Raw genomic sequence first — 27,319 nt, 5'->3', positions numbered from 1 at the left:
GTTCCAATGGGTGGAGCATACGTGCATATTCATGAAAAACTGTTTCAATGGGCGGAGCATACGTGCATATTCATGAAAAACTGTTCTATGGATGAAGTATACGTGCATATTCATGCAAAACTGTTCCAATGGGTGGAGCATACGTGCATATTCATGCAAAACTGTTCCAATAGGTGGAGCATACATGCATATTCATGCAAAACTGTTCCAATGGGCGGAGCATACGTGCATATTCATGAAAAACTGTTTCAATGGGCGGAGCATACATGCATATTCATGAAAAACTGTTCTATGGGTGGAGCATACGTGCATATTCATGCAAAACTGTTCCAATGGGTGGAGCATACGTGCATATTCATGCAAAACTGTTTTAATGGGCAGAGCATACATGCATATTCATGAAAAACTGTTTTAATGGGCAGAGCATACATGCATATTCATGAAAAACTGTTCTATGGGTGGAGCATACGTGCATATTCATGAAAAACTGTTCTATGGGTGGAGCATACGTGCATATTCATGAAAAACTGTTCCAATGGGTGGAGCATACGATACGTGCATATTCATGCAAAACTGTTTTAATGGGCAGAGCATACATGCATATTCATGAAAAACTGTTCTATGGGTGGAGCATACATGCATATTCATGAAAAACTGTTTCAATGGGCGGAGCATACATGCATATTCATGAAAAACTGTTCTATGGGTGGAGCATACGTGCATATTCATGAAAAACTGTTCCAATGGGTGGAGCATACGATACGTGCATATTCATGCAAAACTGTTTTAATGGGCAGAGCATACATGCATATTCATGAAAAACTGTTCTATGGGTGGAGCATACGTGCATATTCATGCAAAACTGTTCCAATGGGCGAAGCATACGTGCATATTCATGAAAAACTGTTCCAATGGGTGGAGCATATGTGCATATGGTTACCTATACTTCTTGGTATTTACCAGGGGGGTAATCCAGCATCCAAAAAGCGTACCACCCCCGAGGGCCGCCATTGGCTAACAAGCCATCACCTGCTGTTAGCATTACATTGACTCCCATTCATTTTGGCGTCACTTTGACAGTGAATAACTTTACATCTGAGGCGTTTAAAGACTCTATTTGTCCATTGTTTATTTCTAAAGAAACACGACAATGTATAAAAGGCTCCATTACATTGTATCTTACGTTATGGCCCCGTAGAAACAGTTTTTGTACAAATAGGCTAACGATTGCGTCATAACCACGCGACTCTCTGGAAATTACCGTATAGACAGGAGGAGAAGCTCGTAGTCAATCGGGGGGACGTGGAGGCATAAAGTCCGATAAAGTCAAGGGAGAAGCCCATAGAGAGTCATAAAGTTGCTCCTGCTCCTAGCTCATGGACAGCTCCTACTCACGCTCTCCGTCTCTGCGAGATTCGGAAGGGAATGATTCAGATTTCTCTTGGCACAGCTACTAGAAGACAGACGGGTTGCTCACGTCACATCTACGTCGTCAAGCTCAGTTTGAGTCTGCGCAGTACGCTCAGCCATCAGGAAGTGAGTGCTTCTAATTTGCTTCACTTTTCTCCGTTGAAACCTATGGGGTCGCTGTGTCCAGTTTATATACTGTCTATGGTATTTACCTATAGCGGCTAATGAATTGGATGTCTCGTTTATATATTTTTATAATTAACCACTGCCAGGGGGATGAAAACATTTGAAATCTTTGACCTACACCTTATATTTTTTGATAGACAATCTCATACTCTTCCGTATGTCTTGTTTTCTCTGTGAAAAGTGCCACATATTCCCAGAGCAGCTCGTTATCCCACTGTCGCAGAGACTGCTTTGAAGATTCCTGAAGGAACTCCCACGGATTTCTCTCTTTTCCTGAGAGATTCAAGACAATATTGTGTTTCATCTTTCTGTTTGGTACCTCGCTCGACTCCAGCGGCAGGCAGGAATAGAGTGGTGCAGTATGACATAACTTTGTAGGCCAACGCAAGTTGCATTTTAGCACTTCTGGTTCCATCATCCCGAAGTCAATGGGTTTTTTGAATGGGGTTTTGGTTAAATGGCTGAAATAAGGTCTGTGGTGAACACAAGCTCAAGACACTTCCACGCTTTATTCTACGACATAAAATACATCAGTACTGCCCCACTCTGGATTTATTAAGCTGTTATGTGTCTTGAAAAAGGCGGTTGCTAACATGTGGCTAAATGTGACGACAGAGTCTGTCGAGGAGATGAAACGTCATCACACCGAAGAGCTAAACTCAGCCCTGTTACAGCCTCATTATGTAGACTTTTGTGCACTGTAGTGGACATTATATTTAGTGAATTTCTCTGACAGCACACAGTTTTACACTGGATGTCCTGTAAAGAGCAGATTCTGGGCTTTCAGAGATATTAAAAATGTTCTGAGGTTTCACCAGGACAAACACTTCTGATTGGTCTTTAAAAATGACTGACATTAATTTAGTAATGGAAATATGATAATATTTTGTAATTATAATGTTTGTTATAATTTATAAGTTATAATTGTTTGTCGTAAATTAACATATCAGGAAAATGTTACAGGGTTTCTAATCAAAATATGACTTTCTGTTACAGAACAGGGCCTTGATTTCATACGTCCACTAGAGGACATCAAGACTTACAGCATGTTTATCAAGCATTCTGGGAGACACAAGTGAAATTATACAGCAATATTCCTATGAAATATTAGATAATATTAGGAAAATGTTGTCAATTATTACTCCCATTATTACACTTATTTTTTCATTACATGTTGCCCCAAGAACACATTAATATGCAGATTACAGTGTCTGTATAGGTAGGCTAAATTGTATTGAATGGGAAAACACATTTATTGCCATTTTACCACATATTGCATAAAGTAAAATGGTATATCAATACATTCTGTTATCTTTTATAACATAGTTGAGACATCAGCAGCAGCAGCAGCAGCAAAGAACATTAAACAGGATCCATTATATAATTATATATATATTAACTATAATTAAACTAGTGAATTTATAAAAAAGTGTCAGTCAAGTCAAGGCACATTTATTTATATAGTGCTTTTTACAATAGAGATTGTTTCAAAGCAGCTTTACAGAGATAACAGGAAAATAATGGAATAAAGTTTGTTTCCAGAAGAAAACAGCGTCACAGTCCAGCTTAAGTAAGTTCAGTGATGTTTCATTTTTGTTGTAAAAAAAGTTATTAATTTAGTTCATATAGCCGCTCTGGAGTAAACCGCGATGTCATCGTCCAGCTCAGTTCAGTTCTCGTATAATAGTGTCAATGCAGGCAGATCAATATTATTGTTAAAAGTTAAATTTAATGTTAAATTTAATGTCCCCAACTAAGCAAGCCAAAAGCCAATGGCAACAAAGGTGAAAAAGTGGCGAGGAACCGAAACTCCATCTTGTGTAACACATGGCACTGGAGCAGTTGATTCAGCAACTGAACGGTAATTTAACAGGTTTAATGTGTGAAAGTGGCTAGTGTGATTCCGTATTGTGACAAATGAGAATGGCTTGAATCTTTATCTGAACTGGGTCAATTCGCTCTATTACATGTATTAGTCAGGAACAATGTTTAGTTATAGATGAACAGTAGGCCTAATAATCACTGGAACTAATCATATCCAAATAATAATTCAGATACACTCAATAATAATATGATAGACAAAGTCTAACACTTACTATGTCAGTTACAGTCGAACAATAATATTCTGTCAGATACAGTCGGGAATCGTGCGCATGCGCAGAAAGGGGGGAGGAGTCGCTGAAAAAGGTGAATGGCTCTAATGGCTGGCTAGCTAATCAGATGGAGAAAAAAACACATTAAAATGTTCCTGAGTGTGAATTTCACTACTATACATGTGCTGTAAACCCTTTATAAGGATTTTATGATTGAACGCATCTCTCTTTCTATATGCATTGCTCTTTAAGCCGAGAGTGATAGAGTCGTTTCCTCTGATCTCATGAGGCTTTAGCATGCTAGCATGCCCTCTGATTTTATATCTCTCCTGAGCGCCGATATCGACCCCAGTTCTCCTAAATCACTCTATTCCAAAGGTAAGAACGTGTTTTTATGATACTGCGTCCTTTCTTCATTCATTTAGGTTTGCATGCGTCTTCACGGAGGCGTTTAGTTGTGGATACATATGAAGAATTGCTAACGTTACTTAGCACGAGAGGAGAGCACGCGCTAGCTGTGTGTATTTATAAATGTGTGTATATGTATGAGTGTAAGTGTGAGTCTATGCATGCGTGTGTGTGAAAGTCTATATATAAATGCGTGTGCGTGCGCGTGTGTGTGTGTGTGTGTGTGTGAGAGAGAGAGAGAGAGAGAGAGTGGGTGTGTGTTTGTTTACCTTTACACACATTATAACTTAGTGACTCGTGGCTCCGAGACAACCAAGGTTTGTTGTCGAACACCAAACAAGTATTTCGGACACACACTGTTGTTGTGGTGTTTTATATATACACTGACTTTGAAGTCCTATAAAAGTTGGACTAGTGCCATGAAGGATGATGCTACTGATCCACGCCTATCATAATTAATATTTCATCTGCCAACAGCAAGACATTGAGCTTGACAGCAACATGTTGCTGAATATAGCTGGCAGTGTTTGTCTCATCAGAAGGTAAGCTCATAACAGACCTGACTTGAGCATATGATGTTCATATGTTGATATGATGATGAGGAAAGTTATTCAGTAAGCCAGTCCTCTGTAATGTGGATGATAGGAACAGAAACGTATTTGTCTTGTGGTGAGCCGATGGGAAGTGGATAACATCCCTTTTTGGGGTTTATGTGCCGGTAATGGTGCAGATTTGAATATAAACTAAATGTTTTAGATTTACCAATGAATCTACAATGTGTTATAAGCTCTTTAAAGTTGTGGATTCTGGTTTGCCGTCAATGTTTTTATTAAAAGACCAGTGTCTTTCCTCTGTGACGTTCGCATTGTAGTTGTGGTGTGGACTTCATGATTCTCATAGACTTATAATGATCATTAAAAACATTATCGTTATTAATAATCACAGTTTTTCTTCCATGTTTTAATTTTTACAGTAAAGCTCTTTGTCGTCACGTTGTTTGACAAAAAGTTTAATTTCATACGATATAAATAAATTCAATTAAAGTTTTATGTCTTCATTTGATTACCAGAAAAAACAACAACACCGAATTTGAGTAAAGAACAAACAAAACGTACAATTTTTAGTTTGGTCCTGGCACTCTGTGTACACGGACCTCAACGGTTAGTTTCTGCACTCGGGTTTTCAATCATATCAATCCTTATAATATGATTTTAACATTATAAATGAATTATATCTTTTAATATACATCCTGCCCTCCAGTCAGAGTTGGAAATGTCAAGATTTGGGTTGAAAACAGACGTTAATTTCAATTAAATTTAGCCGGATTGCACAGCAGCGGCCTGGACACCACCCACGACGTCATGTTTCACGAGGGCCAGTCTAGCACGAGCGAATCTCCAGAACATGACTAAAGCTAGCGTATTAATAGGTCTCAAGCTGTTTGACCCGGGTCACATGGCCTTTTGTGCTCGATTCACTCGACCCAACTTTGTAGTGACAGACGAGTTTAATAGTTCCTATAGGAACTGCTTTGTAGATGAGTGTTGTCATGATGTGGTGCCACCTGCGTTTAGTGGAGGTCTCACACAGCCAGCGTTCACAGATGAAGTGTGTAATCAGTGTGACACTTCGGCCTCCTTTCCAGCTTCAGGAGCAGTTCCTCTGTCCTGTCGGTTTCTTTTGAACAGATTTAATCCCTGCGATATTAAACGTTGCCTTGGCCGAGGAGAATCGGACGATCCCACGATCTGTGTGTGTCGTCCGGGGATGCGGAGTGTTGAAATAGCAGGAATGCGGGACATGTTCAGCTTCACTACAGGCACCAGGGCTTGTCTTTACTGTAGGAGTGTTGATCCAGGGTCCCGTTTCCAGCTCTGTGTTTCTCTGGGCCACAATGCAGTGGACACTCACACTACAGAATACAGTGCTTGAAAGTGCTTGTCCTATTTGTGATCTTCAAAGTCAGAAAGTATTGTTCGTCCACCTGGGCATTTTTTCACAGCCGTTATTTTAGCTTAATTATAGCTGTGTATTTATGTCACAGTTTGATCTTCTATAAATGTTCATATATCAACTTTATTTCACAGCAAATAATAAACTCTTTGTAAACACATTTTAAAACCTTGACTTTTGATGACTTCTAGCAACATTTTTAAACGTAGGAACATATAATATAAATCATTAAAACAGAACAAGTAGCAGATTTAAAGATTTAGGATCTGGTTTGGGACAAATGTTGATTTCATAGTTATTAACTCAAATATGAGATTATTTTACTTATTTTAATAGGGGAAAAATAATTCTGTCTTTAATGATCCTACGATTTTCCTTACAGTCACCATTAGTATTCAATAATTTTATCCCTTAAATCTTTAATCACCAAAATGACATATTTAAAAGTTTTTTCCTGTGAAAAAAAAATGTCTTCATGTCTTAAAATATCTTGAATGTAACTCGACACCCTTGCCTCATTTAGTATTCGCGGTTCTATGAATATGCAAATGAGCCCCGCCTCTGTCTTTGGTTCACTGCAGTTTTAAGGAGAAAATACTCAGCAATGGTGTCGACTTATGAATTTACACATGGTTTGTCTTAAAGCATATTAAAAACACCACATAGACATATAAACAACTTGATTTTCAACACAGGGGGACTTTAATGTAACGGGACACTAATTTGTACCCCATGAAGCATATACACATTTATTTTATTTTATGAAGTGCGTAAGAAAGGAAAACCCTCATAGATGGTCGGAGTACAGTGCACTCAAGCAGAAATAATCTTTGGCAGTAAAAACAGAGTATTGTTTTGTTATGGGAAGTAACTCTGTTATGTTTGGCCAGGGTTTCCAGGTAATGTGAGCGGTCAAGCCGCTTCAGTGCTTCTCTATCAGCAGCAGTGCTGTGATCATCAACATGCTGAAGGAGACACACGGGCTCCCGGGGGCCAAGTGTCCCTCGATGAGCTCTGGCAATCATAAACACCTCCTCGCTTATTAAATATCTGCTCATCAGCGCTAATACTAATATCATACAACTATATATAGTGAGCGCTCCACTTTCCGTATGAAGCGTATAAGACAAGGCAAATTTCTGTTTGTAATTGCTGACAATATTTTAGTGAAATGTAGACATTTGGCTGGCTAATATGACAGTGCACTTACTAGTGTCAAAATGACTAGTGTCGCGGAGCAGGCCTTACGGATACGTGGTGTAAAATTTGTATTAATCAAAAACCATGTCTAATTAATTGAAATCATGAAACTTACACATTTATTAAACTTGTACACACACACACACACCAATATTTTTGGTGCAGTTGTCTTGTCATGCACATTTATCATACCTTGATTTAGGGTGTGTTCACACTTGTAGTTTGGTTCACTTGGTTCTTTTGGTCAGTAAATTATACATTTTAGGGCCGTTCACACCAAGAACGTTAACTATAACGATAACCATATTCGTGTCCACACCAACGAACGATAACGGCCTGTTTATTCTAAACTCGCGCGCTGCGGTTTCAAAGTGTACAACGTCATTGAAAGAAGCTAGTTTTATCTGACCAAATTAATATAGTGGAATAATAAATAAATAAAACTTTTTTTTTTCCACCATTTATGCAGAGATTATGAACGATTGTTTTCCAGATCCATTTTCTTGAAAAGGGGCTTGACTTGTGTTGGACTTTTCTGGACCTCTGCGATTAACCTCTCCCTCATGTCGTCTGCCATTTTAAATGCACGAACCCTTAAATTAGGATGGATTCTGATTGGCTGTCAGTGTTTTATCGCTCAACGGCTGCTTGATCGTTATAGCTGTGCTGTGAACTCTGCTATTCTTTAATATGGAGAGCAATTTTTAGAACTATATCGTTATCGTTCTTGGCGTGAACAGGCCTTTAGTCTTGGTTTGCTTACCAGCGTTCACGCTGTCATTAACACCGAACCTAAAAATACACAAGAATGCTTTTTGCAACAGACCTTACCAAACATCCAGACCAATGCTGTGTATGTGCGTATATATGATGCCATTTTTTATAAGGGCTTATCAAATGTAAAGGAGAATGAAGATCTGCGGTTCTGACGCCTGTACAGAGCTGTGATGGGCAACGGAGCTGTTATGAGGAGAATTATAGTGCTTTCTGTGCTTTTTATGGCCATATCTTATGACATCACGTCATTTTAGATGTCTTTGGTCCGTCATAGTTCAGTCGAACTGCACCAGAGCTAGTTTTAATCCAACCAAACCTGCCAAGTGTCAGCACAGCCTTTGTGAAACAGATTGGGACCCATTAATAAACAATAACATTTTCAGTGCTGTTCAAAAGCAGAAGCACTGCAAGATTAATCATCAGTATTGCTCAATGTTGTATTGTTCTTGAAAAGCTATAAAATGGCTGAAAAGCTAAATTCGAATTTCTTTCTTAAATATTGGCAAAAATTGAATTATATTCGAATTCTAAAGGCAAATCTTAAAGCTAGAGGAGAAGAGTACTGCCTCCTGTGCCCACAAGAGCGCGCAGTCGAGCGCAACAAGGAAACATAAACCAAATCAAGCATCTTTAATTTAAATGAAATGACATTGATTTTTTAAAGTGCATTAACTTTTGAAAACAATTGTTCTTAGATACAATATAATTTCCTTAATGTGCATGCAAGGAAAATTAGATTATTGCATAAAACTGTGCAATATGTGAGCCCTGAGAAACACGCTTCAACACGCAGCGTAATGAACTACATGAACACACAACAGCAAACTGGCACTCACTTCTACTCACTACATCTACATATTGTTCATCACACACACCAGAGGCTCAGCTTGATCTGAGCGAGTGCTGAGCGCTTTCTGTTGACGATGTTTCCAGCTGATAAACACACTCACACACACACACTCACACACACACACACACACACTCAGCTCTGGGGAGGTTTGTGCAGGTTTGGTCAAGTGTGTCATTGCACCATTTTTGCCACCAACTGAGAGGGTTTTCGTCAACTTTCAAATTAACAATCTTGACACACCAACAATTTTAATGCACGGTTTTTGCATTCGAATGTTCAGTTTTTTTTATTTTTTTTATTTTACAAATATTCTAAATTGTAATGTTTATGTGGCCGCCCTCTCTGTTCCAGAGTCAGTGTATGACCTGCTCCCCAAAGAGCTGCAGTTGCCCTCGGTCGCTCAGCAGGACAGCCGGTTCCCCATGAGCCAGAAGAGCGGCGGAGAGGCCGGCCCTCCTCCTGCTGCGGCCCTGGCCTCAGGTACACACACTCCGGTGCTCACGCTACACACACTCTCCTCATCATCCGCTCCACTCGCCTCTGTGTGTGTGTGTGACTGCCTGTGAAGCTAAACTTCCTCTGATTTCTGTGTGTCTCTGGATCTTTACTAGACTTTCCTCTTTTGGTGGTGTGGTGTTATTATCTTTTTTATTTATTTATTTGTGTGGGTTTGTGCAGTTTGTGCACATTTCTTTCTAGTGCTTCTGACCCATGCTTCCCGTTTCACTTGATGTCACACTCTTTTAAAACCCATCTGGACATCCAGACCTTTTAAGTTTTTTTCTTTTTTCTTTTTCTTTTACATGTTTTTTTCTCTCTCCTTTTGGTCATTTCAGATTTTACTTGACCTGTCCCATTAAACCTGTTAAAAAGAGCTTCCTGTTACTGAGGTTGAGTGATTTCCTGACCATGTTCTGGAGTCTCGGCCTGTTATGGTTGAAGCCAGTCAATGAAACATAAACAGCACTCACTGGCTGGCAGCGGTCCAGCGCATTAGATGACACCTAAAATAATTTCATTAGAAGCCATTTTTCATCTTTGTCTACAAATATATTGGCGTTAGGCCTAATTTGAGGCTTTTCTCTTAATCTTTTCGCTTCTTTTTGGGAAGGCTTCTTTCAACTAATGATAAAATGGCTTCTAATCTGAGAAGGGCTGGGCAATATAGCATAACAAAAGAAACCTAATATTTAATATGACTCTATATTCATAAATTTACAGTCTGGTGTATGTATGCATTTGATCTGGAAAAATCTTTTAGGTTTTTTCAACAGCCATTGTTGTCAAGTAAATTTAAAAAATGTAATGCACCAATATAAAAATAATTCGATGCCCCAATGTAACAATACATATTAACAGCATAATGCTTAATACAGTATTTAATAGTCTGGATGAAATCAAAATTGATTGTTTTATTTCTTAATGATTCACTCATCTGTGCTTTTTTTAATGAAAATTCATCGACTTCGTAATCTTTAATCAACATGTCATGACTTGTTCTTCCTGTGATATTCTCACTTCTCTTTGCTGACATATGAAATAGGGATGCACCTATTTCATATGTCACCAATTTATATTTAAAGGCCGATAATTGTTATATTGGCAGATAAATCTAAATAGAAAAATAATGAAAAAGCAGCGCAGTGGAATGTGGAAATTGCCTAATGTGTTTCGTCTGTTTTGTTGCTGCCCGACTATCTGAAGCATGAGCTGTAAAGGCCCCGCCCACTTCTGGAAATGGGGGCGGGGAGCAGCAGCTCATTTGCATTTAAAGATACATGAAAACAGCATGTTTTTGCTTTCATCCAAATGCCATTTTGGGCATGGTATAATAAATGAACTGTGGGGTATTTTGAGCTGAAACTGACACCTGAGATTTATATTACATAAAAAGGGACATAATAATAATAGGTCCTCTTTAAATCATTTGGCACATGAAAAATCCAATGCCAAACAAGGATGTCTGTAAACCTAGAGCCATAATGTAAACAAATACTTTTGGTTAATTTAATACATTTGCAGAAATTAATCAAATTTCAGTTTTTTTTTCTTTGTTTTTTAATTGGTTGATTGTTTAAAATAATTTTGATATTCACAACTTTGCTTCATCAACAAAATAATACCAAATATATTGCCCAGTTCTAATTAAAAGGCAATACTCTGAATGCAAATATATTTGCAAGTAAGTAGCCAGGTTAATGTTACACTGCCTCCTGTTTTGACAGAAAGCTGAGGGATCTTTAAGCAAAGCAGCCCAGACAAATATCAGTTTATGCATCAATAAATTTGAGGTCAACCAAATTCAGCACCAAACTAAGACTTTTAGTCTAAACTAATACTTTTTAAAAGCAATTCTGTACCAAAACTGGCCCAATAAATTAGTAATTTATAAAAACAGATGTTTTTATGAAAATGATGATTTTTTTTTTTTGCTCATGATTCTGACCAAAATTTGCAGATATCTACATTGGATGACCAGCACTTATTATTTATTCGCTGTCATTTGTCGTTTTTATTCCAGGGAGTTCCCTCTGAATCAGGGAGAGTCTGCATATAAAATGGTCTGCAGTTCTCTGCTTCGTAGGTCAGAAGCTTGTTTATTCTGTCTCCATGGCTACGCTCAGTCCCAACCAAATTGTCCAATTGGCATGCATTAGTCAACACCTCAGAATTTTCATTGTCCAATATTATGTCTATGAGAGGCTGTTTTGAATAGATCAGCTCTGGGTTATCATCAACCAGTACCAGTTCGCCCAATCGGCATGCATTACTCTCAGAGTTACCATTGGCCATTAGAACTTGTCTGTGAAAGGCTTGAATAGATCAGCACTGGGTTATGCAGAAGTGACAACAAATGCTCTGTATACCCCTTATGCATGTTTATTTTTTGCTTTTTAATGGTAGGATTCAGTTATTGGGCCATCATACAAAATAACATGAAAGAAATAAGGTATTGGACAATGCATACGCTTAATTAGGCTTACTTTAATTAGCAATTTAATACCATGACATTCAAAACAGATAAAGGGAATAACTGACCAGACACCATGTCGAGTTTCACTGCTTGATCGGGACTGCTAGCCAGATTTAAAGGGACCAGTTTTTAACCGTTCTGCATTGTGCACACTACAGATGCTGCCGCCACTTGCACCGCTGCCTCCTCCCCTGGAGGACTCAGCACCCTTCCTTCCTGTCCCAGCATGCTCTCTGCTACCTCGGCCCAGGAGCAGGCATCCAGGCTCGGGCCCGCCCCCGAGGGGGTGCCCGAGAGAGTGGGTGTGGAGCCCGGTTCAGCTGCGGGCGAGAGCCAGGCGACCCCCTCGAAGCGCCGCACCGTCCTGAGCATCTCCCCGCCTCCCGAGGACCTGCTCGACGACAGCCGGATGTCCTGCCAGGATGATCTGCCCCCCAACCCGGACTCGGAGCAGAGCGGCAGCATGTGGATGGACGACTCGGTGTCCAACTTTAGCATGGGCAGCAGCAGTTCGTACAACGACAACACTGAAGTGCCCAGAAAATCTCGAAAGAGAACTCCTCGGCAGCGGCCGGGGCCGAAACCCGCGACCCGCGAGGAAGCCGGCATGGATGTGTTTGATGCAGACAGCGCTAAAGCGCCACACTTTGTTCTTTCACAACTGGGTTCAGACACCAAAGTCACACCCAAAGTGAGGTTGGTGTCTTTAAATTTTCTAAGTTTGCGCCATGAAAAAAAATGCAATATGAATAGGGCTGCAGGATTAATCGCACTTTACATGAAATCGCACTTTAACCGATTTGGCTTATCGTGATTATCAAATCGCAAAGACTGCAATTATTTTTCCATGTGCAGCTTGTCATTGATGATCGGCTCTGTAAACGCTGCTCACTCTGAAAGCACTGTGAGTTTGAGTCACTTATAATGTGCATTTGAAAAAGCAACACGCGGCAAACATCTTTCCAAACCAGATAAGCATTTATGAACCTCTTGTCCAACAAAAGACAACATTTAATAACATGCTTTCACTCCAAACTCACTTCATAACGGCAGCTGAGCTCCTCCTTCTGAGAGATGATGTGCTTCTTACACAGAATAAGGCAGTCGTGTGTTTATTAGTCATGTTTAATCAATCAAAGCGTTTCAATCTTCTGTTTATTCAGCTACAGCGATGATGCCCATAGGAATGATGTGTGTGATCGTACTTCTGCGGTGGGGCATATTTGGCGTGTGTGTGTGTGTGTGCGACGCCCTCTGGTGTTCAGAGGGATATGTGGTGTGTGTGTGTGTGCGACGCCCTCTGGTGTTCAGAGGGATATGTGGTGTGTGTGTGTGTGTGTGGGTGTGTGAGACGCCCTCTGGTGTTCAGAGGGATATGTGGTGTGTGTGTGTGTGTGTGTGTGTGTGTGTGTGTGTGTGTGTGTGTGAGACGCCCTCTGGTGTTCAGAGGGATATGTTGTGTGTGTGTGTGTGTGTGTGTGTGTGTGAGACGCCCTCTGGTGTTCAGAGGGATATGTGATGTGTGTGTGAGAGATGCCCTCTGGTGTTCAGAGGGATATGTGGTGTGTGTGTGTGAGACACTCTCTGGTGTTCAGAGGGATATGTGGTGTGTGTGTGAGAGATGCCCTCTGGTGTTTAGAGGGATATGTGGTGTGTGTGTGTGTGTGTGTGTGTGTGAGACGCCCTCTGGTGTTCAGAGGGATATGTGATGTGTGCGTGAGACACCCTCTGGTGTTCAGAGGGATATGTGGTGTGTGTGTGAGAGATGCCCTCTGGTGTTTAGAGGGATATGTGGTGTGTGTGTGTGTGTGTGTGAGACGCCCTCTGGTGCTCAGAGGGATATGTGGTGTGTGTGTGTGAGACGCCCTCTGGTGCTCAGAGGGATATGTGGTGTGTGTGTGTGAGACACTCTCTGGTGTTCAGAGGGACATGTGATGTGTGTGTGTGTGAGACGCCCTCTGGTGCTCAGAGGGATATGTGGTGTGTGTGTGTGAGACGCCCTCTGGTGTTCAGAGGGATATGTGGTGTGTGTGTGTGAGACACTCTCTGGTGTTCAGAGGGATATGTGGTGTGTGTGTGAGAGATGCCCTCTGGTGTTTAGAGGGATATGTGGTGTGTGTGTGTGTGTGTGTGTGAGACACTCTCTGGTGCTCAGAGGGATATGTGATGTGTGTGTGTGAGACACTCTCTGGTGTTCAGAGGGATATGTGGTGTGTGTGTGAGAGATGCCCTCTGGTGTTTAGAGGGATATGTGGTGTGTGTATGTGTGTGTGTGTGTGTGTGTGAGACACCCTCTGGTGCTCAGAGGGATATGTGGTGTGTGTGTGTGAGACGCCCTCTGGTGCTCAGAGGGATATGTGGTGTGTGTGTGTGAGAGATACCCTCTGGTGTTTAGAGGGATATGTGGTGTGTGTGTGTGTGTGTGTGTGTGTGTGAGACGCCCTCTGGTGTTCAGAGGGATATGTGGTGTGTGTGTGAGAGATGCCCTCTGGTGTTTAGAGGGATATGTGGTGTGTGTGTGTGTGTGTGTGTGTGAGACACCCTCTGGTGCTCAGAGGGATATGTGGTGTGTGTGTGTGTGTGAGACGCCCTCTGGTGCTCAGAGGGATATGTGGTGTGTGTGTGTGAGAGATGCCCTCTGGTGTTTAGAGGGATATGTGGTGTGTGTGTGTGTGCGTGAGACACCCTCTGGTGCTCAGAGGGATATGTGGTGTGTGTGTGTGAGAGATGCCCTCTGGTGTTCAGAGGGATATGTGGTGTGTGTGTGTGAGATGCCCTCTGGTGTTCAGAGGGATATGTGGTGTGTGTGTGTGAGATGCCCTCTGGTGTTCAGAGGGATATGTGGTGTGTGTGTGTGTGAGACGCCCTCTGGTGTTCAGAGGGATATGTGGTGTGTGTGTGTGAGATGCCCTCTGGTGTTCAGAGGGATATGTGGTGTGTGTGTGTGAGATGCCCTCTGGTGTTCAGAGGGATATGTGGTGTGTGTGTGTGAGACGCCCTCTGGTGTTCAGAGGGATATGTGGTGTGTGTGTGTGAGATGCCCTCTGGTGTTCAGAGGGATATGTGGTGTGTGTGTGTGAGACGCCCTCTGGTGTTCAGAGGGATATGTGGTGTGTATAGCCGCTTTCCGACCGGAGGAACCTTTTCACAGTTCCTAGAACTATTGGCTAAAGTACCCGGATGTCGGCGTGTTCGCACCGCAGGAACTAGGAACGATTTTAGTTCTAGGAACTCCATTTGGAGGAACTAATTTAGGTCCTACTTCAGAGTAGGGTCTAAACCAGCACTATAGGAACTACCCGTGACGTTAGTGTACGCTGATGACCGAACGCACGCGGAACACCAGCACCCGCCATTTTTAAAACAGCTAGAATGTAAACACACAGATTATAGCCTATATATTTACTCCAGAAACTAACTATACAAACATGGAAAACAGTGATAGATGGGCCTCTAAACCTTTATGCTGAAGAGAAAATCCAACGCAACTTTTGAGGGGACTAAGCCAAACATGATTATGTTTATCTGCCCAGCTAGCAACACTGGACATCAACCACACGGCATAAGCTAATAACCTTTTTTTCATATACTGTCTACTTTCTATAACAGTTCTATCTAATAACATATTAAACAGTACTGTTAGACAGATCGCTAACTATTAAACACAGAGAATGCGAGCATTGTTTGCTCTGGCGTTCTCAGTGCCGCCAAAATAAAGGTCCATCGCGCCGTCAAAATAAAAGTCGCCGTGCTTGCGTCACTCCCTTACCCCTCCTACCAGTTCCTATGGCCACTTGGCCAGTGCGAACGCAAACAGCAAAACTGAGTTTGGGGGAGAGTAGTTCTTAGAACTGTTTAGAAGTGGACAGTTCCTAGAACTACTTGGTCGGAAAGCGGCTTATGTGTGTGAGACGCCCTCTGATGTTCAGAGGGATATGTGGTGTGTGTGTGTGTGTGTGTGTGTGAGACACCCTCTGGCGTTCAGATGGAGCAGCATTTACTACCGATCAGCCGCTGCACTGACAAGCGGCACATAAAATAATCACAGCCTTTGCCAAATCGCGTGAGGTTTCATTGTGAATAATCGCGCGGCCCTATTTGCGCCTCAAAAAAATTCAACGTTAATTTTAAAAACGTCATAGAAGATGTTTGAATTGCTTTCTTGTATTATACCTTTAGCTCCCTGGAAGTGTCAAACAATCAGAAAGGGGGGATTCTCTCCATTCAGTATCCGCAGAAGAGCGAAGGGAAGGAGCTGAAGATTTTGATTCAGCCAGAGACACAGCATAGAGCACGATACCTCACAGAGGGAAGTAGAGGATCCGTCAAAGACCGTACCCAGCAAGGATTCCCTACAATCAAAGTAAGAATTTAAAAAACGTTATACTATCTGGACAAATATGCATTTATGGAAGTAATACAGTTTATATGGTAATGTTTTTATATGTGGTACATCAGTTAGAGGGAGTCAGTGAACCAGTGGTGCTCCAAGTATTTGTGGCTAATGACGCTGGACGCGTGAAGCCTCATGGGTTTTATCAAGCCTGCAGAGTGACTGGACGCAACACAACGGCATGTAAGGAAGTGGATATCGAGGGGACCACAGTTATTGAAGTGAACCTTGAGCCGACCAGCTCTATGACCCTACCGTAAGGATCATTCCGTCTGATGTCTAATCACTTACAGTTAATGTGTTTTTGTTTAGTAATGTGATGTGTGTTGGCAGCGTGGACTGTGTGGGAATCTTGAAGCTGAGGAATGCCGATGTCGAAGCTCGTATAGGGGTTGCTGGCTCCAAAAAGAAGAGCACTCGAGCTCGTTTGGCCTTCAGAGTCAACATCCCAAGACCTGACGGATCTGTCCTAACCCTTCAGACTCTCTCCTCTCCTATCTTATGTAGTACGTGCAAAGGGTAGCAGGGTATAGATATGATATTATGGGATTTTATTTTCCACATCTGTCAGTGGTTGTAACTATATTCTTTGTGTCACATTTTCAGCTCAACCTGCTGGAGTGCCAGAAATCCTCAAGAAGAGTCTTCACAGTTGTTCTGTCGCAGGAGGAGAGGAGGTCTTTATCATCGGCAAGAACTTTCTCAAAGGAACCAAAGTTCTTTTTCAGGAAAACTCTACAGGTACTGCATGCATGGACATCTTATACCATAAAAATGTATACTGGGTATTAGCATAAGGCTCCACATGGCAATAATGGGATAGCATTGCATTGCATACTGTTGTTGCGCTGTCACCTTTCAGAATGCAATTACACATGACATTTAGCTTGCATAGTATGATGAACATACTCCTACTCCTTATCTGTCTAACATATGTGGAATGTTTTGCCAAGTACATCTTTTTCCTTCCTGTTTTAATTTTTCTTTTCCAGATGAGAGTGGCTGGCAAGCTGAAGCAGAAATTGACATGGAACTTTTCCATCAGGCAAGTGGAAGACATGGCATTACAGTATTTAGTTCTAGTAAAAATACTTATCATTCAAAAATATCTTGTCTAAAGCATCTTCTCAACATATTTCTATCCAGAATCATCTAGTGGTGAAGGTTCCCCCATATCTTGACCAGACAGTGGCCGCCCCAGTCTCTGTTGGGATTGCCGTAGTGACAAATGCAGGGAGAACGCATGATCTACAGCCTTTTACCTACACTCCGCTTACAGGTTGGTGAAGAGAGGATATGTTTATAATATTAACAGGTATCCAGCTCAGAAGTTCATTAGAAAAATTGTAAGGATGTGTTGACTGTAAGCAAGGGGTGTCATTTTCTTATTTGTAAAGTCCCAGACATGCAGTACTTTACAATAAAAAAGTGTCTTATTGTAGAGTTGGAACCTGTCCTATTTTATTGGAAATGGCTGTGGTTAGGGGCTTAAACAACCAATCATTTGGGTCTTATTTTAGAAGTGGGGTTAGGGATACTGTTTGGCCTTGTTTGAAAGGAATGTTTTGCAGGACCAACAAAGGATGGTGAGCCATGCATGTCTTACTTGGGTAAGTTGGGTAAAGTATACTTGGGTACATCAAGCAAAGTTACTTTGGTAAAACAGGTATGGAATTGTGAATCTTTGTATAGTTGAGACTTAGCTCATGAATATTAATTTGGTCATGCTGATGGTGCTTTGTAACTCTCCTGGAGTGTCCAGTTTTATAGTGTTGGTACATTTGCTCCTGAATGCTATCTGACAGAGCAGGCAACAGAAATGCAGGATGAATAGTAGTGCTGCAGCTGCTAGTTGAAACGAAATACATCAAAAACAATGTCTTAGTATCTTTGGCTAAAGATTACAGGCTATTGTTTTTGTGAATATTGCTATCAAGTATCTTCAATTTACCTTGTGAATTTTTTTTGGGTGACACCCCTTTATGGGACAAAGTATAAGATTTCACTTCCGCACTAGTAGATGGTGTCATCATTCATTATTTTATCTCTCTTCATACAGAGAAAGTTGAAATACCAGTGAAGTCAGAACTGCCAGCCACAGTCAAGGCTTGTACCTTTGAAGAACAGATAAAAGGTGTGGTATTATCAAAAATATTTTCATGCTTTGCTGCCAAACAGCTTTAAACTTTGAGCTCAAATGTTTCATGACTTTGTTTACAGCAATGCAAACAGAGACCAGTTGTCTAAACAATGTCTTATTGTTACCTATGGTCAAACGAGAAGAACCTATGGATGTCTCCTGCAACGCAACACCTTCAGACATCTTTAAGGTACTATCATTTTTAAAGCCCATCCCTTTTGAGTTAATTTTCCAGTTTTAACCTTGGAATCCTTTAGTTTAAGAAGCAAAGTACTGTTTTTATGAATGGGGCATGAAAATTAACAGATTATTTTCTTATTTTTGCAATGCAGCCTGTAGAGGCCCTTAGTTCAACCCAACAAATCTTGGAGATAAGTACTGTCCTTCCCTCTGCCACTAAGTCTTTTCCAAGCCCTGTGGCTCTCCAACCCGTTGACTCACCTCAGTCGTCGGCTCAAATATTTACGACTCAAGAAACCTTGTCCACCATTCAGAAGCAGGACATTCCTTCCCCTGCATCGTTCCAAGTGTCCTTGTCAGAAGACACAACGGTTCTCCAGCCGGTTCCCCCTCAGGTCCCTCAGCAGTTTTTGCGGGAAACACCAGAAACTTTGTCTCCAGAAGACAACAGTGCAGATGGAAGTGGAATGGTATTGGTGGGCATAGACTCTCGTAATCCTCCATCCCAGCAGCCACAGGTTCAGGCGCTTTTGCCCCAGGATGGGGTTGCACAGCTAGAGAGAGCAGTAAGAGAGCTGCAAGCACAACAGCAGCTAAACTCTGTACTTTATAGCCCAGCGCCGTCTGCGGAGAGCCTTCAGCAACACGTCCAGGAAAACATGAACAGTTTAAGGTTGGGTGGAAATGAGACATCTCTAACCAACCAGCAACAACAGCAGCAAGAGCAGAATATATTGGAGAATCTACATCAACAGCAACAGAAGGCACTTGTGGATCTACAGCATCAACAAACAGTCCTTGAAAATTTACAGCAACATCAGAAGGTCTTGGAAAACCTCCAGCAACAGGCTCTTGGCAACATTCAGCAGCAGCAGCAAACACACAAAGTTTTGGAGAATCTACAGCATCAACATCAGCACCAGAAAGTTCTTGAGAACATACAGCAACAAAGTTCAATAGTGACTCTGCAGCATCAAAAAGTAATTGATAATCTTCAACAGCAGCAACAGCATCAGATAAATTTAGAAACTCTTCAGCATCAGGAAGTTTTAGAGAACCTAAAGCAACATTTGCAGTCAGAGCTCTTGCAGACACAGATTCCAATGCAGTGCACACCGAGCTTCACCAGCGAACAGCAAAGCTCCTCACAGACGAATACTCTATCGCAGCCCTCAGAAGGCTTCCTCCAGAACCCACCCCAGCAGCAGTTACAGCAGCAGTCTGCACTTTTCCAACAGACTGGAGGTCTTATGACCATTCAGACATCTAGCTTTCTGCAGCAGCCATCCTCTCAACCTTCACCTCCTCAGCCGCTCTTTCAGAGTCATAACCCCTTGACTGAGACACAAGACTCGCAGACAGTACTCTTTGGATCCACAAAGTCACCACAGGTTCAAGCAGCCTTATTTCCTGGTACCATGACAATGCTAACAAGCACCAATCTACCCACAGAACAGCAGACTCCTTCAACTAGCCTGTTTATTACGCAAAGTGTGTTGCCTAGCCAGCTGCCATCGGATAATAACCAGAACCAGCAGCAGCAGCAACAGATAACTTTCCTCACTCCCCTGCAGACTTCTGGAACAGATGCCCAGACTGTCTCACTTTTTCAGGGACAAACACAGTTGTCCACCCCAATGGAACAACAGGCTCCCCAACAACAACAGATGGCAACACCCCAACAAGCACCTCTTTTCCCAAATATTGCCACAATATCTCCAAATCAGCAACAAACGCAGACAGGCATATTGTTCTGTACCACAACCATTAATCCCCATGATCTGCCCCAGGCTCTGTTATTCAGTGGCCAGAACCAAGCTTCACTAGGAAGTGACCGCCTCCCAGAAAATATCTTTCAGGAGCAGCAACCCATGCAAGTTGTTCCCAGCTCTGAAAACGTTACTGCGAACAACCCTTCAAACCAACCTACCGTTCCGGCAGCCCAGTCGACTCAGAATCCATCAATTATTTTTCCGCAAGGCAGTGTTGTGAATGTTGCCCAACAAGACTCGGCAGAGCCCATGTCTTTTCAAGACCAGAGCACCATTGTGAGTGACTCGTCTGCCAGTATGCCTTCAACACGGACAGAACTTTTTCAGGATCAGCAACCTATGCAGGTTGTCCCCAGTGCCACCAGCGTAACCCCTGTCTCTCCTACAGACCAACCTTCTGTCAACAATTTTTTGCCTCAGTCAGCAATTTTAGCCCTGCAAGGTGGTGTAAGCTCTCAAGACTTGCCTCCGACTGCGGCAGCCGCCACTATATTCAGTGGACAGAGTGGTGTGGCAGTGAGCGGCCTGCAGAACTCCACTCCCACCACCCCTCAGCAACCGCCCAGCCAACTCTTTCAGACTGCTATTGGGGGAACTCTCAGCCAGCCTGGACAGCCAGGACAAGCAGGCCTTTTTCTCTTTGAGATACCCAGTGGTGAGTGCAATTAAGTTAACATGCAATTAGAGTTGCAGTCATAGCAAATAACAATAGATTTGAGGGGAAAAAACGGGGTACTATTGGGACATGCTTTGGAGCAGTCCTTCCCTGTCCTGGGGACACCCCATCACTGCACATTTTGCATGTCTCCCTCATTGGACACACCTAATTTAAGTCTTGCAGTCTCTATTAAGTGAGTTGAATTAGGTGTGTTAGATGAGGGAGAAATGCAGTTGTGAGGGGTCAAAACCCTCTTCAGAAGTTTTTTTTGAGATTCCCAATGGCCAGTGCAACAATAAATCAGAGTTAAAATCTTGGCAAATGACTGCAGAATAAAAATACCATTGGGTCATTTTGAGATGTTCTGAAAGATCATTTTGTCCTTGACCCAGTCCAGGGGCTGGTTGCACCAGCTGGACGTAAAAAAGTTTGGTGTAAGCTCTACGCTGGACATAGTTACGTCCAGCTTTCCGATGAATATTTACACCTGTTGCACCATCTAAAACTACAACTAGGCGCAGCTACGCTTAGCGTAGACCAGGGGTTCTCAAACTTTTTGAGTGTGTGGACCACTATTTGTAATCAAGAATTTTCGCGGACCACCTCATAATACACATAATAAAATATGTCTACACACAGTCCTACCTGAATTAATCTGCACCTCTAAATAGGCTTACTAGCACTAAAACTATAACTGGTCATCACATCACAGGCTTGTTAAAGGAAAGTTTACTGCACACAACGGCTGCCACATATTTAATTTATTTATTTAGGCTACTCAAGCGCCCAGGGCATAATCAGGTTCATTTGAACAACAGGCTTATTTCCATAGCAATGTAGTATGAAATCTATACAGTAATAAGAACACTGGAATATAGTCAACATTTCAAAACCTTTGGCGATTTTAGGGGATTATTATTATTAATCTTCAGCGTTTTACAAGTCCTCAAAAAGTTTGTCCACTTAACAGCACATCTGCAAAACATTTCAGAAACGCGAGATCAAGAAACTAACTGGAAATTAAATAATAACAGGCCTTATTCATTCCATTTATAAACATTTCGTTACTGCCTATGCCTAACTGTGCGTTCACACACCGGACGCGAATAGCGCGTCAAATTCAAAAAGGGATTATGTGAAATTCGCGCCTGCCGCGTCTAGTGATACGCTTGACCACTTTGTATCAATTCGCGCGTCAAGAGCTAAATTGACGCGCGTAAAAACAAAAGTTTGAAGCGAAATTTCGTCCGTTGTGAACGCACCATTAAAGGCTATGCGTGTGATGTGATAATGAGAACATACTTGCCTCTGCCCTTTTCTCTTCAGAGAACCTGTTGCTATCCACCGAACCAATGTTGTGGTTCTAACGGCACTGAACTTGAATGTCACGGCCGAACACCACTAGGCTATTTTAGTAATCACACAATAACTTGACAATTTAATTAAAATGTTATATCAATATAGGCCTACATATTCTTTTTACTTTTCTTTTTTTATGGGAATTTCCTGGTAAAATGAAGGTAAAAAAAATATTATTTTATATTTTATTTAGCCTTTCCACGGACCACCTGCAGTACCCTCACGGACCACTAGTGGTCCGCGGACCACAGTTTGAGAATGGCTGGCGTAGACGATGCGCGTACACCCTGACATGTTCTACCGCACTGATACACTGATGCAGTTCGCATTACTATGGTTACAAATTTGAATTTACTCCAACGAATAGATGAAAAAATGACTGCTGAGCTGAAAAAAGACAATTTAATTACTCAGATTGTGAAACAAGAAAAATGATTGAGCATATGCATATTTTGGTATGCAAGCAAAACAATTCAGTGGCAAAAGATAACAGCGGCAGTAAATGAAGCTGAGGGTGGACTAGGAAATCTGCCTGTTACATGTTGTAACTGCGGTGATAACTCGTTGATTAATTCTAACAATTCAACCCTGCTGAAACGAAAACATTCAATAAGTTCTCTGTCTCCATATATATCTAGAGTTTTTATTTATCTTTATTTTCACCATGGAAACAAGTAAAGACTTCTCACTTTACACCTACCTTTGAATAGGCAAGATTTAGTCTCAGACGTGCCCTACTCCCAGATGGTACAACAGCTATTAATTCTACGCAGGACTTAAAGTGCATTTTACATTAAGCTTAGTCTAACGACCGGGTGTATGTCCAGCTGGTGCAACCGGCCCCCAGGGGTGTCGAAACCTGCTCCTGGAGGGCTACTGTTCATCAGAGTTTGGCTCCAACTTGCCTCAACACACCTGCCTGGAAGTTTCTAGTATAACCTTTATAGTAAGACCTTGATTAGCTGTGTTGCTTTGGGGTTCGCAACTAAACTCTGCAGGACAGTGGACCTCCAGGAGCAGGACTGGACACCTCTGACCTAGTCCCTATTGAAAAGTGGGTTCTGGTATTGGAGTAGTCGTCCACTGTGGAATGACAACATTTAATGATCCAGTAAATTCCAGATGGTTAAAACCAAGTCTGTCCTACATTTATTTTCTTATGAATCCATGTGTACACCTTCAGATACGTTGCATTAACTTTCTAAATTGGCTTTATTGCAGAATGTGCCTTTCACGGCCTCAAAAAGCCTAATCTTTCTGTGTTTTATTAGAGTGTGGACCGCTAATAAACTCTCCTGGTCCGGCGTTGTCAGATCAGCTCGTCACCATGGGTCACCCTGGTTCGGATCAGAATCAGACCCAGCTTCAGAATAACGCGCAGATTCAGACCTTACTGGACCAGTCCAACAACCTCGACGACAAGATAGACGAACTTCTGGAACGTTTTCAGGAGCAGGCAAAGACGCTTCCTAGGGATTTCTTGGACCATTAAAGATGAGTAGTTAGAAACCTCACTTCAGTAGACCACCGTCCTCACTGCTTGTCGTGTTCCTTTACATCTTGCGTCTTATGTCTGTATTATCTAAACTTATCTAAGGGTCGTCTCAGTTGGGGGTCTTCACTTATATCTATGTTTCTGAAAGCTTGTAATGTGTTGTTTTGGCGGGACATGTTAGCTATGGATCTCGCCACGGCTCCTTTTCTTAATGGACATAAAAGGGTCCACTTTATTGCGGCCACTGTTTGGCATGTCAGCATATCATGTGACCCATTAAGCCATTAAGTATATTGGCACTTTGCTACTTTGTATTGTGTTCTTGACTTCCAGTTGAATCTCCTCCATTTATTGCCACTGTTAATCTGTTTTTTTTTTTTAGTAGAAACCAACCTAGTACAATATTAAATCAAAAACTCTCTGTTGCCGTTGAGATACTAATACATTGTGAATGAATTTGAAATATATTTAGCACTTTAGGGAGTTTCTACCGTAACCGGAGATTCTCCCTTTTAGCTTTGTAACCCATACGTGTCTACTTGGCTGATGAAGCTTTTCATGTTTTGATAGTCATAATGCTTTTCTAAAAAAAAATGTGTTTGTGTTTCATTACTCTTCAGTGTCTCTTTTCCGAATATAGCCTATTTTATGAGCCATGTTTAATGTTTTTCTTTTTGTGTTTGAATGTTTGACATGTCCACCTAATCTCTCCGTTTTCTCATGACATTTAAAGTGAAGATGCTCAATCACTCCTACTCTTTTCCTCTGTTTTAGTTTTTATGTAACTTTATTTTATTTAAATGAACAAGAGGTCCAACTTGTAGACATGAATTCCTTTCAGGGATGTGAAAATGTGCAACATTGCCATTGAGATATGTGAACTGATTGTATTATCATCCAGCAGAGGGTCTACGGTGTGTTTGTGTGTGTGTGCTCAGCAGAAAGACATGCTGCTGTTCGTACTATATAAGATGCAGCTATGTTTTTCGAATTTTGAATTATATGTGGTTCATGGAGATTATTCAAATAAGCACAAGCTTGGAAGAAGAGGGTTTGTTGTGGTGGTGGTGGATCATGTCGTTCCGAACTCGTATGACCTTCTCTCATCTCTGGTACTCAAAAAAACAAAACATAAATTGAAGATATTTTGCTTTAATGAGATTTAAGAGTTACCAAGGATCCTCGACAGGATTTTTGACAGCTTTTAGCCATTGAATGCTTCAGAAAGAGCATTTTTCAGAATGTTCCACAGAAGAATGAAGATCATACATATTTTGAAAGACACGAGTGTGAGGACTAATGACAGGATATTTATTGCTGATGTGAACTTATCACAGCTATGAGTGTTTTTGGGCAGCTTAAAATGGTAGTTAGGTCCATATTTTCCATGAGGGTTTAAGAAGGAATTGGTTTGCATTCAACCCCCCCCCCCCCCCAAGCTATGAGGAAGAGATTGCTTCATACCATCACTGCACGACAATCTCGTCATACAAGTTTTAAAAACGAAAGCTCATATCGCTCAGAAATCCTTTATTTGACACGAACTGGAAGATTTCTCTAGGCGCAGTGTACGCTTGGTTTAGGGACTCGTACAGGGTTTAATATAGACAGAATGCTGCTACATTTTGTCATGACTGATACGAATGGGTTGTTCAGTTTTTAAATGGTTTGAGCTGTTAGTTATTCGTGCTATAATTACATTTTGGAGCATTGTAGTTTCCCCTGTCTCACCCTTTACCGAGGAGATCATTGCTCAGAATATTTTATTAAATCACATTTATTTGACATTTTACTTGTGCGTAGACACATGCAAGTCTTTTTAAAAGCTTTTTTAAGACATATTAACATATTTTCGACGTTACTCAATTCTAAGAAGCAGCTTTTGCATTGACAATATTTTCTCATGCAAACATAACGTGAGGCAGATCTATTTAAAATCTCCATAAACTCCTTTGCTTTGAGTCAGTTATTTTTTTACGTCATACCTGTTCTTGTCTTTAAATTCCTTTCTTTAAAAAAATAAAATAAAAATGCTTTATGTAAAATTTGCATAACAAATTGTAAATAGTAGATCGGCTGTTTCACGTGTGCTGTTCCTTTGTGAGGTAGCAGTTTGTTAAAAGCGTGCTCTCTTTGTAGTGAAACATAATATCTCACCTGCAGGTGAGGCGTACATACAGTATTTTTGTAAGACTGAATTTCCAAATGTACTGTGTACATTTTAAACATGTAAAAGTGAATTGTCCCTTTTGCAGTACTGTACTTCATATGTCAATATTCAGAGCGGTTAAAAATGATGGGTTTTGTTACAAAATGGAGATTGTTATTCGTTTGGTGAATGAAATTAAAATATTGTCAGTTTCTAAACAATGAATAAAAAGAGGCTGGTTTTGGTTGTGGGTGAATCTCACACAGGGTGTAACTCTTTTGTCATATTCCACCCCGAAACCAAAAAACAAAACAGCTGATAGTTGAGCACATTTAATTCTCTTTAGCCTAGTAAATCTTATTATAATTAAGTTAAATCGTTAAGTGCAGTACATATACATATACATATTGGCACTATTTGTTGTACTGAATCTGATTTTCATGGCTGTTACAGTATTTTTTATTTTTTAAATTCGTAATGAAAATAGAGTTTTGATTTTGATTTTGGGGTGAAATATGACCTGGATGTTTCTTAGTTCGATATTTAGGCTAATGTTCTGGAACTTGGGTTTCATGCAAAGCCATAAAACAAGAAAACTGGGACTGGAAGAATGTGTGTGTTTGACCTCATGGTGTAGGACATATTCACTCTACATCAAACCTAAGGACCAATATTTTCTCAAATCAAGGCAGCAAAATCAATGTCTTTTGATTTAAAGTAGTCATTTGTCCATTCTTGTTCTTTTTTTTTTTTTGGGTACTGATGCTCCAGCTTATGTCAAAATCATATTTCTGCACAAATCCATCATTAACATTATAAAGAGGTTGATTTCTATTTTTACTTTCCATCATATTGTGCTTTTTGATTGAAAGTACTTTGTGCCTTTGCAAGCCTTTCCTCTTTACTTCTAAAGGACCTTTGTATATAATGAAATACTTAGATGTAGTGATTACTAGTTCTTAATCCACAAGTAAAAGACTACGGTTTGGTTTTGGTTTGTAATTGACATTGTCTGGTCAAAATTGTCTTTAACCAGTCTGTAAGTGTCGTCTCGAATACATCTGAACATTTATATCATGAAACTGCTATGCAGCCTCAACTCACTTTTATTTTACTTGTATTTAAAACATTGACATTCTCATCCACTGGTGGTTTATTGCCTCTTGACATCTGTAAGATCAAGGTTTAGAGATTGTTGCTGATCTCAGTGATTACAGGTTTTCTGTTTGTTTGGGCAGTGGGTTTTTGAAGAACTTTTGTTAGTAAATGTTAAATTAAAAGAGGTTTGAAGAGCGCTTACCCCAATCACCAGCTGTTGTGTG

At 41.1% G+C, this 27,319-nt stretch overlaps 1 protein-coding gene across 2 annotated transcripts; it reads left to right on the top strand.

Annotated features, from left to right (window-relative positions):
* Window positions 1–3,760: 3,760 nt before the first annotated feature.
* Window positions 3,761–25,879, top strand: nfat5a (nuclear factor of activated T cells 5a). Of its 2 annotated transcripts, none has more exons than XM_084397770.1 (13): window positions 3,761–4,067; window positions 9,229–9,357; window positions 12,010–12,547; window positions 16,031–16,214; window positions 16,310–16,500; window positions 16,578–16,750; window positions 16,851–16,985; window positions 17,237–17,289; window positions 17,391–17,523; window positions 18,304–18,378; window positions 18,465–18,574; window positions 18,717–20,991; window positions 23,625–25,879. In XM_084397770.1, the coding sequence occupies exons 1-13, from the start codon at window positions 3,995–3,997 to the stop codon at window positions 23,843–23,845; spliced, it is 4,290 nt and encodes a 1,429-aa protein (XP_084253896.1). In that variant the 5' UTR covers window positions 3,761–3,994; the 3' UTR covers window positions 23,846–25,879. The 2 variants fall into 2 exon arrangements, with proteins under 2 accessions (XP_084253896.1, XP_084253897.1); XM_084397771.1 differs by having other exon boundaries at window positions 3,769–3,783.
* Window positions 25,880–27,319: the final 1,440 nt, after the last annotated feature.

This window comes from Rutilus rutilus (assembly GCF_951802725.1).
Source record: "Rutilus rutilus genome assembly, chromosome: 23".
NCBI classification, from domain to species: Eukaryota; Metazoa; Chordata; class Actinopteri; order Cypriniformes; family Leuciscidae; genus Rutilus; species Rutilus rutilus.
The sequence above is the reverse complement of the archived record's forward strand: the minus strand, read 5'-3'. Positions and strand labels throughout refer to the sequence as shown.